Source organism: Erythrolamprus reginae, chromosome 2 (genome assembly GCF_031021105.1).
Source record: "Erythrolamprus reginae isolate rEryReg1 chromosome 2, rEryReg1.hap1, whole genome shotgun sequence".
Lineage (NCBI taxonomy): Eukaryota > Metazoa > Chordata > Lepidosauria > Squamata > Dipsadidae > Erythrolamprus > Erythrolamprus reginae.
Window position 1 is genome coordinate 329,521,181 of NC_091951.1, and position 13,713 is coordinate 329,534,893.

A 13,713-nucleotide genomic window follows, 5' to 3' on the forward strand; every position below is an offset into this window, starting at 1 on the left:
CAATCCTTTAGATTATTACTCACCATGTTTATTTATCAAAGTTTATTTAAAAAAATATTTATTAAAGGCAGACGAAAGTTTGGCCATGACATATGACGTCATCGGGCAGGAAAAACCGTGGTCTAGGGGAAAAAACCACGTAGTATTTTTTAATTAATATTTTTGAAAAACTGTGGTTTAGACGAACCCGCGAAAATCGAGGGAACACTGTATTTCTTTCTCAGATATCTAATAAATGAAGCTCAGAAGCAAACTGCAAGTAATGCAAAATGAAAAAGCTCTATTCCATGATCTGCAAACATTATGGAAATTTTAACGAATTCCTATGGGAGTCCAAAATACGAGATTTACTAAAGATAGAAACTGGTTCCCCAGTTTCTAATGCTCATACTCCGCTTTCAAAATGCTTGAGGGCTAGAAACTTGTTGTGAAAAGGGAGAGAGGGATGTTTATTTGGGGGCCATCTGTTAAATTCTGCAAAGGAGGCTGTTGAATACGTACAGCTTTATTAATAGGTTTTAGTGATGCCAAAGCTGTGGTTTCAGTGTTGATATGGCTGTCGAAAAGCTTGATGGCATATTACATCCTGCCTTTTTTGGTGCACCAGTGGATAAATCCAATCCAAAAATGCAGCAAAGGGCATTATTAGGTGAAGACGCTTTACTTTAATTCTTCCTGGTTTCCAAGAGTCTTTGACAAAATATTTTCTGTTTTGACTTCTGATGGTTGCTACGAACCTACCTGCTTGTGTTGCTGCTCTAATCACAGGCCTTAAATCTGTCTCCCAGGTTCATTTCTGCAATCCTCAGAGAAGTCCATATCCTTCATCAGAGGTGGAAGATCCCAGTTTTCTGCAGCTCTTGCCTGGGAAAGGAAAGGAGCTTTTCCTGAGCACACCGTCTTTACTGATTGGTTGGGATCGCTGAAGGACAATCCAACTGTGATTGACTTTGAGGTAAAGATAAAAGAGAATATTTGTAGCTCAGGGTTTGAAATGAAGGGAACTTGCTGCTCTCTGAACTTGGTTGAGGATGTTTCATTACCCAAACTAGATAACAATAGCACTTAGACTTACCATATTTTTTGAGTATAAGGTGCACCTTTTTCTTCCCTAAAAGAGGCTGATAATTTGGATGCATCTTATAATCTGAATGTAGCTTTTATTTTTTCCAACCCTAACTAGCTGCTAACGATCTTCACAGCTTTTACCTTGTGTTCTGACGAGCTCGCTGGCAGAATCCTCCCGAAAATTCACAGATACAATTTCAGACACACACACGTTTGAAAATTCAAAACAATGTTCTTTATACCGAAAATGCACATAAACTAAGCCCTCTTTTTGTATAGCAAAGAGCACTTGTCTCCAAACAAACTGGTAATTTGTACAAGTCCCTTATCAGTTCTGAGATACTTAGCTTGCAGCTGTGAGGCAATTCACAGTCCTTCTTCTTTCACAAAGTGAAATACATTTTGCTCTGGTTTAGTTTCAAAGCGGGGGGGAAATCAATACACAAAGGTTGAAGTCAGCAAGGCAGGCACAAAACTGGAAAAGGCAGGAAGAACCCTCCGTGGGGCCTCTCTAGGAATCTTCTGGGAAGAAATAGGGGCGGAAAAGGCAGGGAGAAGCTTCTCTAGGAATCTACATGGCATTGGACCAGATTATTTATGGGACTGCCTTCTGCCAGGTAACTCCCTGTGGCCGGTTAGGTCCCACATAGTTGGCCATCTCCAGGTCCCATCAACCAGACAATGTCATTTGGCAGGGCCTAGGGGAAGAGCCTTCTCTGTGGGGGCGCCAGCCCTCTGGAAAAAGCTCCCCCCAGAGATTTGCACTGCCCCCACCCTCCTCGCTTTCCGCAAGAGCCTCAAGACTCATCTATATCGCCAGGCTTGGGGGCATTTAGACCTTGCCCCTCTGACCAATAAATGTTATGTATGGTGTGATTGGACTGTATGATTGCGTATTACACCAAGACTTTTAGTTGCATTTTAAATTATTAGATTTGTGCTACATGCTATGTTTGTATCTATTCTGTGAGCCGCCCTGAGTCTTCAGAGAAGGGCGGCATACAAATCTAATTAATAAGAATAAGAATAAGAATTTTTTATTTTATTATTTTATTTTATTTTATTTTATTATTTTATTATTTTATTGTTTTATTATTTTATTATTTTATTATTTTATTATTTTATTTTATTTTATTTTATTTTATTTTATTATTTTTTATTTAGTCAAACAAGTATAGGATTGTATAACATAAGAAGAAATTAATGATAAAAGAATAAAATAGGACAGTAGGACAGGGACAGTAGGCACTATGGTGCACTTATGCAAGCCCACTGTAAGTAGATATAGAATTACATTTCTTTCACTGCAGTTGCTGTTAGGGAAACATTTGAAGAGAAAGGCAGAAGAGGGAAAACATAGATTCATTACATTGCAAACTTTGGTTGCTATTTTTTTTTTTTTTTGCTGCTTGATGTGGATCAATAGCTAGGGCATTTATTGTTCCCCTCCCCATTAAGTTCATTCACCATTTCAAATAAAGATACAAATACGATGCTTTAGAAATCAAGAGGTTACATAATTAGTCAACATTGTAGGTAGATTGCAAGGTGGGGAATTCCCAGAACTTCAAAAAGCTTGCCAACTTCTGTGATATGAAAGCAGAAAGCAGGACATGCAAATGTATTGGTAGGAAATGTAAGCATTAGACATTGAACCAGGAAGTTATTTCTGACAAATCTTTTAATTTGAATATCTAATAGAGCCACAGTATGTTTAGAAATAATGTATCTTGTAATCTCTGTGCCTGCTGGACATTATACCGTTGGAGAGTATGCCAAGTATTATATTCCATATATTTCTGATTATCCTTAGGTTGGGAGATTTTTTTTAATGGGATTTGCAGCTCTATTTTTTTTTCAAGTAGTAGCAGACTTATTTTTAGATATTTGCATTCCTATTTTCTGCACAAAGGCCAATAGTGCAAAGCTGATTTTTAGCTTATCCCAGCTGGCAATAATCTGACACCTCTTACAGATGTGCTGGTCTAAAACTCCCAGAATGTCCACCCAGCATAGTCAACTGTATAGTCAAATATGGTTGTTTCAATTTACCAAAGGGTCAACAAAATATTTGGCTTTGGCAAGAGGAATGCCAGTTACCTGCCTTCACCATTAACTGGATTATGTTTCAAGGTCCAGGCTAGACTGAGCAATTGTAGGAGTTGAAGTCCACATGTCTTCGAGTTGCCGAGGTTGAGAAACACTGGTTTAAATTGCATCAAACTCTGAGACTCATTTTGACATTTTAAGTATAATGGAAGTAACACAATCTCTTATGGCTGGAATTGCAAATCCAGAGTAAGGAAAGGGCATCAACTGCATAGGATTACTTAAAGTGAAAGGGAAGAAATGTAGAAATGAGATTAAAGAACCCTGAGATTTGTTAACATTGAACTTTGTAATAAAGCACATAGAAAATACAGTTTTATTTTGTTAAGGCTCCCTGACCAAATATTAAGCAATATTCACTGGCAGTATGAATGAAACATTCAAGTCCATTGGGGAGTGTTTTTCAATCTCATGCTTTCTAAAAGTTTTGGAATATGGTTTCTATTATTAATAATTATTTGTCCTGCTATGCAGGTAGAGTTGTACAGGTAGTTGTTGAGTTACAACTATAACTGAGCTTGGCATTTATGGTTGTAAGTTGTGATGGTTTTAAAGTTAATAACCACGTGATCCTCCCGATGTTATGACCTTTTTTGTCATAGTCATTAAGTGAATATTGTGATTATTAAGCAAAGTCATTGTTTTCTATGGGTTGTTTTTTGCTAGCAATCCAAAAAAAAAATAATAATAATAATAATAATAATAACAACAACAACAACAATAATAATAACAATAACAACAATAACAACAACAATAACAACAACAATAACAATAACAACAATAACAACAATAACAACAATAACAACAATAACAACAATAACAACAATAACAACAATAACAACAATAACAATAAATAATTTATTAGATTTGTATGCCGCCCCTCTCCGAAGACTCGAAATACTGATTTCTGACAAAACTTGTAAATTGTGGTTATGTGACCACGGGGCACTGCAAATGGTTGTAAATTCATGCTAGTTGCTGAATTTAGGGCCAAAATGCAGTCACATGACTGTTGGTGGGGTTGATATCAGAACTTCAAAACCAGGTCCATTTCGAAGAGTCCTTTAAAGTCAGATAATTCCAAGGTGAAGAATGCCCAGAACTTAAAAAGCTTGCTAAACTTCTATGATACGATATAATCTCAATGAAACTGAAAGATGGATATTCAATATATGGATAGGAAATATTAGCATTTGATATTGAAATAAGAAATTATTTCTGACATTTATAAAAATTTGAATATTTACTAAATGGAACTTTGAAACCAGGTCATAAGTTCCTTCTGAGAAATCTTTTGTAATGTTGAATGATTGCTAAAGCAATCAATAAAAAAATCTGGAGGGCACCAGCTTCAAAAAAATCATTGGTGAGAAAAAACAATGGTCCCATAAGGGAATGCAACAGCACTGACTTTTCACAATCATTAGAACTAAGTTCTTGTAAAAATAAGAAAGAACAGTAATGATTTCTGCAGCAAATGATGACAAAATGACTTTTGTGTAATGATGTTATAACCTTATATAGTTATTAGTGTGATGAGGTCTGACCCAAGTATATGTCACTGAAGTATGAGGGTTGCCCAGAAAGTAATGCAGCACATTTTTTTCTCCAACAATTATTTATTGAACACAATAAAACTTACACACGAAAGAATGAAGTTTCTTCTACACTCTCTATTTTTCCACGTAATCTCTGTCCCATTCTATGGCCTTCCGCCAGCGAGACAAAAGGATGTGTATGCCCTGTCGGTACCACTCCTTGTTCTAATGGCCTCACTCTCTCTTCTTCTGTTCTGTTCTTCTAATGGACTCACCCTCTGTGCCCAGCGACTAACTGTACTTCTGTCAATAGCCTACGAAAGCAGACTATTTATCCTTGGTCTTGAAAGCTTAGAACTACGACGCCTAAAACACGATCTAAGATCATACGTTCTACCTGTCAATGACTACTTCAGCTTCAACCGCAACAACACAAGAGCACGCAACAGATTCAAACTTAATATTAACCGCTCCAAACTTGACTGTAAAAAATAAGACTTCAGCAACCGAGTTGTCGAAGCATGGAACTCATTACCTGACTCAGTAGTGTCAACCCCTAACCCCCAACATTTTTCCCTTAGACTATCCATGATTGACCTCTCCAGGTTCCTTAGAGGTCAGTAAGGGGCGTGCATAAGTGCACCAGTGTGCCTTTCGTCCCCTGTCCAATTTTCTCCCCCTTATCTCATTTATCTTTTCTTCCTTTCAAATTTGTTCACCTATACTTTTATATCTTTTCTTCAATGTGTATTATGTATTGGACTAAATAAATAAATAAAACTTCAGATTCTCCATAAACTGTACACAGACATTTGTGAATGTTCCCAACAGTTTCTTTCTCCGCAGTGAGAAATTCAATCACGACACGCTGCTTGTAACGTACATCATTTACAGACGCCATTTTGAAACACTGCTGCAGCTACACCAGGGGTGGGCTACTGCCCAGATGGGGGGACACACAGAGGCGTGGCGAAAATAAAGCTCCACCCCAGAGCACCCAATTTGCACTGCAAGATGTTGAAAGAAAATGCAGGGCGTCCCGCATAAGCTACACCCACAGTGTGGTAGTAAAAATTTTGGTAGCTGTTCACTGAGCTATGCTATCTGTCTGAAGGAACACAAAATTTACACACACACACTCCTGACAATTCAAATAATGTATATCTAAAGTTTTGCACTCGTACCCTTACTGTAGGCTGAGGAAAAATAATGTGGTGCATTACTTTCTGGGCGATCCTCGTATGATGTCATCATGCAAGAGTCTCTTCCCTTCCGGCAAATCTCCTTGAATTGTTCAGACTTTGCCTGTTAACAGATGCCTGCAGAGTAAAACTGGGGTAGAGTGGAAGATTCATGGCTCTGTTGATGTCCACTGTTATGTTCTTGCACAGCAACTCACCCTGTAGGGTTTTGCCTAGAGATAGTTTGTATTGGTGAGTTTAATTAGAAGCCCCTATTGGTTGTTGCCACCCGGTTAAGTTACAGTTTCGGCGGGAAAAGTTAATACATTTGATTGGTTGTTCCCTCAGCCAGCTGGGCCTATTTAAGATCCTATGTCAATAACTGTAACCTGTGCTGTTCTGAAGCTGTCTTCCTCCTTGCTGTTCCTCAATAAAGTTTCCTTCTGAACATGGGGGCATAGTTCCCTCTAAGCTGAGCAGTGAGCAATCGCTCACTTAAAAATCATCATCAACTCAGAGTTTTCCAAACCTGCCCAGAAGCCGAGAGGGAAAGAGTGAGAGGGAAGGAGAGAGAGAGGAAGAGAGGAAGAGAAACAGATAGAAAAAAGAGAGGAAGGAAAAGAGAAAGAAAAAGAATGGGAGTAAGGAAGAGAGAAAGAAAATCAAAATCTAGTTTGAAACTAGCTCAACTATTTAAGTGGCATTTTGGTATTGATAGAGTTGCCCTATTATGAGCTCACTGTTATAGACACACAGTACAGTATTTTATTTTGAAATTCTCTGAGGCAAAACAGGGTGGGTTTTTTGTTTGTTTGTTTGTTTGTTTGTTTGTTTGTTTGTTTGTTTGTTTGTTTATTTATTTATTTATTTATTTATTTATTTATTTATTTATTTATTTATTTATTTATTTATTTATTTATTTATTTATTTATTTATTTATTTATTTATTTATTTATTTATTTATTTATTTATTTATTTATTATATCTGTGCCGCCCAGTCCTGAAGGGACTGCCGCTCAGACACTATACTTTTCCGCCCACCCCCCAAAAAAATTAGAGGGAACACTGTATGGGGGTCCTCCGACTTTTCACTGGCGACAAAGGTGGGATAATTGCCTGGGCGTCCGCTGTTTGAGGGTCCACCGGGAGCTGCTGGTAAGCTTGTGAGAGGTCCAGTTTAGCGAAAACACAACCATCACCTAGTGAGTGGAGCAAGTGCTGCACCACATGAAGAGGATAGGAGTGGTGAGCCTTATTAATTGAACATTTGTAGTCCCCACACAAACGAATTCTTTTCTGTTTATTAGCTGACTTCCATTCTGGAGCTGGTGAAGAACATCCCCTGTGCAGCAACTAAGCGTAGCAATCTCAGAAGAGCTCTTGCAGAGTATGCAGCACAGTTTGACCCATGCCAATGTGCTCCGTGCCCCAACAATGCCAAAGCAGTGTTGTCTGGAACAGAGTGCTTGTGTGTGTGCCAGGCTGGGACTTATGGAGATAACTGTGAAATACGGACACCAGATCATCATTCAGGTATGTGAGTTAATAAAGTAAGAATGCAAGTTATTTTCATTACATAGAGCCTTTTATTTTTGAATTTTTTTTTATTGGTTTTCAAATATATTTTAAAACAGACAAATAGATACCAACAAAAGACAGACAAAAAACAACAAAAGCAACAAAAATTGTGATATCAGCAAACATTCAGCATTTCTGCAGTATTTCAAATATATCGTTAAATCCTACAATATGCATATTAATTAATTACAATAATATTTGTATTACTTCATACAATCACAAAATCCCTATTCAAATCATTCATATTTACATATTTATATTCTTTATTTTACTAATTTTATATATCTTTTGTGATCTTTTTATTTCCATCTGTGCCATTTTGCCCATATTTCATGATACTCAGAATCTTTTGGGGCCCTTAATTCCATCATCAATTTTTCCATTTCAGAACAATTATATGTTTTATTAATTACTGTTTTTTCTGAGGGGGTTTCTCTATTTTTCCAATAATTGGGCGAAGATCATTCTGGCTGCAGTTGTAATATGTAATATTATATATTTTTCAGCTTTACTATATTGCTTTTTTATTATTCCCAATAAGAACAATTCTGGTAAGAATTCTATCTTTGTTTCTATTATCTCTTGTAACCATTTGTGGATTTTCATCCAGAATAGAGCTTTTCTAATCTTCAAGATTTGGGTATGAAATGTGGCCCCAGGCTGTTTAAACTTTTTACAAATCAGTCATCCCCCCTCTCCTTTCTTATAATTTTTCCTGCTCATATAAAAGCCCCAGGTAAAATTAGCAAGGATGAAACCAAGTGGAGATAATTAGGAATAAATAGACTGGAACTATTTTCTTTCAACTGAACTAAAGAAAACAAGCCTTCCTATTCTTCAATAAGGAATGAGCTTTTTGGCAAAGCATTAAGCTACAGTACTTCAGAATATGCCTTTTCCTCCCTTGCATTAAGTAGCTAATTCTGCCTTTATTCAACTATTTATCTTCCTCCCTCCCTCCCTCCCTCCCTTCCTTCTCTCCCTCTTTCCTCTTTTAAGAGGAAGGAGAACTGCCTTAAAATGGAATCTCCCCATCCACAGAAACTATAGTAATAGCAAAAGATGGGTAAATACAATCCCTTGACCATGATTTCATTTGAGGTTCCTCTCACATCAAAACCAGGACTGTACTTTGTTTGTTTGTTTGTTTGTTTGTCTGTCTGTTTATCTATCTATCTATCTATCTATCTATCTATCTATCTATCTATCTATCTATCTATCTATCTATCTATTTATTTATTAGATTTGTATGGCGCCCCTCTCCGCAGACTCGGGGCGGCTAACAACAACAATAAAACAACATGAAACAAATCTAATATTAAAAATGACTAAAAACCCTTATTAAAACCAAACATACATACAAACATACCATGCATAAATTGTATAGGCCTGAGAGGGGAAAGGAATATCTCAGTTCCCCCATGCCTGACGACAAAGGTGGGTTTTAAGGAGTTTACGAAAGGCAAAGAGGGTGGGGGAAATTCTAATCTATGGGGGGAGCTGGTTCCAGAGGGTCAGGGTCGCCACACTGAAGGCTCTTCCCCTGGGTCCCACCAACCGACATTGTTTGGTTGACGGGACTCGGAGAAGGCCAACTCTGTGGGACCTAACCGGCCGCTGGGATTCGTGCGGCCGAAGGCGGTCCCGTAGATATTCTGGTCCGATGCCACAAAGGGCTTTATAGGTCATAACCAACACCTTGAATTGTGACCGGAAACTGATCGGCAACCAATGCAGACTGCGGAGTGTTGGTGTAACATGGGCATACCTAGGGAAGCCCATGATTGCTCTCGCAGCTGCATTCTGCATTTATTTGTTAAATAAATTAACAAGGAGGATTGGAAAAGCCTATAGTAAACATGCTCCACTTTCACTGTATAATCTTCCTTTCATAGTCTGCTATCTCTCAGGTTTTCCCCATCAACCAAAACTCCAAGAAAGATCTCCCGAGAAAACCTTTTAACCTTTCAACCTCCTACTTCATTCCGTCCATGAGCAAACAGAAAAAGTGGGCCTCCCGTATATTGGGGGGGAGGGGGGGGGAGATCCCACCAAAAATAAGCCCTAGTGCTTATTTTGGGCCCAAAGGAAAATAAGGCCTAGTCTTATTTTCCTTTGGGCCCAAAATAAGGCCTAGTCTTATTTTCCTTTGGGCCCAAAATAAGGCCTAGTCTTATTTTCCTTTGGGCCCAAAATAAGGCCTAGTCATATTTTCCTTTGGGCCCAAAATAAGGCCTAGTCTTATTTTCCTTTGGGCCCAAAATAAGGCCTAGTCTTATTTTCCTTTGGGCCCAAAATAAGGCCTAGTCTTATTTTCCTTTGGGCCCAAAATAAGGCCTAGTCTTATTTTCCTTTGGGCCCAAAATAAGGCCTAGTCTTATTTTCCTTTGGGCCCAAAATAAGGCCTAGTCTTATTTTCCTTTGGGCCCAAAATAAGGCCTAGACTTATTTTCCTTTGGGCCCAAAATAAGGCCTAGACTTATTTTCCTTTGGGCCCAAAATAAGGCCTAGTCTTATTTTCGGGAAAACATGATAGGAATGACGGCCTCCTCCTTTATCTCTCAGAAAAGGCACAAAAAACACGACATGGAGAAGAATTCTAAGCCTGTGTAAAAAATGAGGTAGAAAAAGAGAAACCTCTTTTGCAGGGAAGAAAACTTTCATGAATCCAGAGAGCAGATTTTAGCAGCATTTTTTAATATTTTGCCTTACCTGAGGTAGCCCAGTTGGTGGCTTCAGTGCACCGATGATATGATTCGCTTTATCAAAGTGCTTTGCGTCTCTCTCAGTGGTGTCTCCTGCTCCGTGTAGGGAAGGAGATGCTTTACTTTGTTCCTTATGAAGCTGGGAGCAACATTGCTCTTGAAGCCCCTTCAAAGCGCTTTGCTTGAAACATCACAACTTGCTCATTTTAGCTCCCGGGCAAATGCAAGATAAGGGTTGTGGGCTAACACTGAGACAAGCAAGAGTCCTGGAAAACAGAGCACAGATAACAAGACATTCAACGTGCTGGGGAAATGCAAGGGAAGTTAAGCCCAATGTATTTTTATTTTGTCTGCCTGCCTGCCTGCCTGGGTGACTTTGGATCTATCTATCTATCTATCTATCTATCTATCTATCTATCTATCTATCTATCTATCTATCTATCTATCTATCTATCTATCATCTATCTATCTATCTATCTATCTATCTATCTATCTATCTACCTATCTACCTATCTACCTACCTACCTACCTACCTACCTATCTATCTATCTGTTCTGTCGGGCTCTCTGGTAAACTTCTCCCAAAAATTCACAGGTACAAATTTCAGACACACACACGTTTGAAAATTCAAAACAATGTTCTTTATAATGAAAAGTCACATAAACCAAGCCCTCTTTTGGGATAGCAAAGAGCACTTGTCTCCAAACAAACTGGTAATTTGTACAAGTCTCTTATCAGTTCTGTGATACTTAGATTGCAGCTGTGAGGCAATTCACAGTCCTTCCTCTTTCACAAAGTGAAACACACTTTGCTCTGGTTTAGTTTCAAAGCGGGGGGAAATCAGCACACAAAAGGTCAAAGTCAGTAAAGCAGTCCCGAAACACAACAATCAGATAATCCTCCACAATGGCCAAACCCACAGGCTGCTATTTATAGCAGCCTCACTAATTACCATAGCCCCACCCAACCACAGGCGGCCTCATTTTCTTTGATAATAATCTCTCAGTTGTTGCCTATGCATCACTCTCCGCATGCGTGGCTGTATCATTAACTCTTGTTCTGAATCCAAGAGCTAGATAATTGATCTCTTCTGAGCTGTCTGCCACACTCTCCTCCTCCCTGTCACTCATGTCTTCTTGGTCAGAGGAGCCTTCATCATCAGATTCCACCGGGGGCAAAACAGGCCTGCAGCATGTGGATGTCTCCCCTACATCCGCAGTCCTTGGGGCAGGAGCTGGGCCAGAGCTAACCACAATACTGTCTGTCTGTCTGTCTGTCTGTCTGTCTGTCTGTCTGTCTGTCTGTCTGTCTGTCTGTCTATCTATCTATCTATCTATCTATCTATCTATCTATCTATCTATCTAATTTGACTTCTATGCCACCCAATCCCAAAGGATTCAGGGCTGCTTACACCAGTATAAAATTACAAGCAACAGCAACAATAAAAAGAAGTCAAGAAAAAAATGAACTAATTTCTAAAATCCTAATTAAAACTTAAGACAGTTCAACAGCATACATACTAGTCATTCATACCCATTCAGACACATGGACAAGCTAGTGGTTGATTAGGGACCCCAGGCCTGCCGGCATAGCCAGGTTTTCCTGGCCTTACGGAAAGCCAGCAGGGTGGGGGCCATAAGTACCTTGGGGGGGAGTTAATTCCATAGAATCGGGGCAGCAACAGAGAAGGCCCTCCCCCGCGGTCCCACCAACCTGCATTGTTTAGCTGACGGGACCTGGAAGAGGCCAACTCTATGTGCTCTAATACTCTCTGGGAGGTATGTGGAAGGTGATGGCAAGAATGTATTTTTAGTATTTATTTTATTATTTAATTAAATATGTAGGCCTCCCTTCTCCAAGTAGACTTGGGGTGGCTTACAGGAATAAAAGACACAAATAAATACAATTATAAAAATACAATATAAACCCCCCAATAATAAACATTCATACTTCATGCATTCATAGCTACTGGCTAGAGCAGAGTGTGACACTCAATGGCCCCAAGCCTGCCGGCAGAGTCATGTTTTTAAGACCTTTTGAAAGGCCATGAGGGTGGGGTGGGGTTCATATTTCATCTGGGGAAAGTTGGTTCCATAGGACTGGAGCCACCACAGAGAAGACCCTTCCCCACTGCCTCGCCAGGTGATATTGCTTGGCTGATGGGACCTGGAGAAGGTCAACTCTGTGGGCTCTTATCAGCCACTGGGATGTATGAGGCAGAAGATGGTCCTGTAGGTAATCTGTTCCTAAGCCATGTAGGGCTTTATAGGTAACATCATAAATTGCATTTGGAGACCAAACGGAAGTAAGTGCAGCTCACGGAGTGATGGTGTTATATAGAAACATAGAAGATTGATGGCAGAAAAAGATCTCATGGTCCCTCTAGTCTGCCCTTGTACACATTACTAAAATGACAAACCTGATTTAGAGATATAAAAACATAGAAACATAGAAGACTGACAGCAGAAAAAGACCTCATGGTCCATCTAGTCTGCCCTTATACTATTTCCTGTATTTTTATCTTTGGAAGGATATATGTTTACCCCAGGCATGTTTAAATTCAGTTACTGTGGATTTATCAACCACGTCTGCTGGAAGTTTGCTCCAAGCATCTACTACTCTTTCAGTAAAATAATATTTTCTCATGTTGCTTTTGATCTTTCCCCCAACTAACTTCAGATTGTGTCCCCTTGTTCTTGTGTTCACTTTCCTATTAAAAACACTTCCCTCCTGGACCTTATTTAACCCTTTGACATATTTAAATGTTTCGATCATGTCCCCCTTTTTCCTTCTGTCCTCCAGACTATACATATTGAGTTCATTAAGTCTTTCCTGATACGTAGATAGAACATAACCACTACAGTATAGTAATACTAAGTCGCATAGTAACAAAAGTCAATGGATAGATGACAGATTGCAAAAGCAGTCATGCATAATCATAAAGGATTACTTGGGAAAATATATACAATGATAAAATGTGTGTTAAGATAAAGAAAGGTATAGGCAGTATAGTTTTGTTTTAATAATATTATTTTGTTTATTATTTTTACTTTTTTAAATATTTTGAAGTATGTAAAAAATAAAATCTAGACTTTACAACTTTGGGGGGAGGGGGGCAATATAGCCTGCATAATAAATCATTGAAATACAGTGGTACCTCTACTTAAGGACTTGATTTGTTCCGTGACCGGGTTCTAAAGTAGAAAAGTTTGTAAGTAGAAGCAATTTTTCCCATAGGAATCAATGTAAAAGCAAATAATGTGTGCAACTCCATTAGGAAAGAAATAAAAGCTCGGAATTTGGGTGGGGGGAGGAGGACGAAGAAGAAGAGGATGAGAGTCACTGCCAAAGGATAAAGGTGAGGTGAGGGGATTCAAAAAAATCCAAAACTATAAGGCTTAAAAAAAAAGAGGGACTCTGAAGTGGCGAGGAGGAGCACGTGCCTCCCATACATTGCCTCCCAAACACTGGCTACTACTGCTGCTACCTGCTGCCTCTTCCTTCCCATGCGGAAGGGCTTCCCTCTCCTCTCAC

The 13,713-nt window shown here is 38.9% G+C and overlaps 1 protein-coding gene across 2 annotated transcripts in view; it reads left to right on the forward strand.

Annotated features, from left to right (window-relative positions):
• The window catches only part of LOC139162717 (complement component C6-like), a 69,475-nt gene that overhangs the window by 33,668 nt on the left and 22,094 nt on the right, over positions 1 to 13,713 (forward strand). For both annotated transcript variants that reach the window (XM_070743403.1, XM_070743404.1), the window contains exons 10-11: positions 789 to 955; positions 7,204 to 7,429. In XM_070743403.1, coding sequence (XP_070599504.1) covers positions 789 to 955; positions 7,204 to 7,429 — 393 coding nt within the window. The remainder of the gene's footprint in view (positions 1 to 788; positions 956 to 7,203; positions 7,430 to 13,713) is intronic.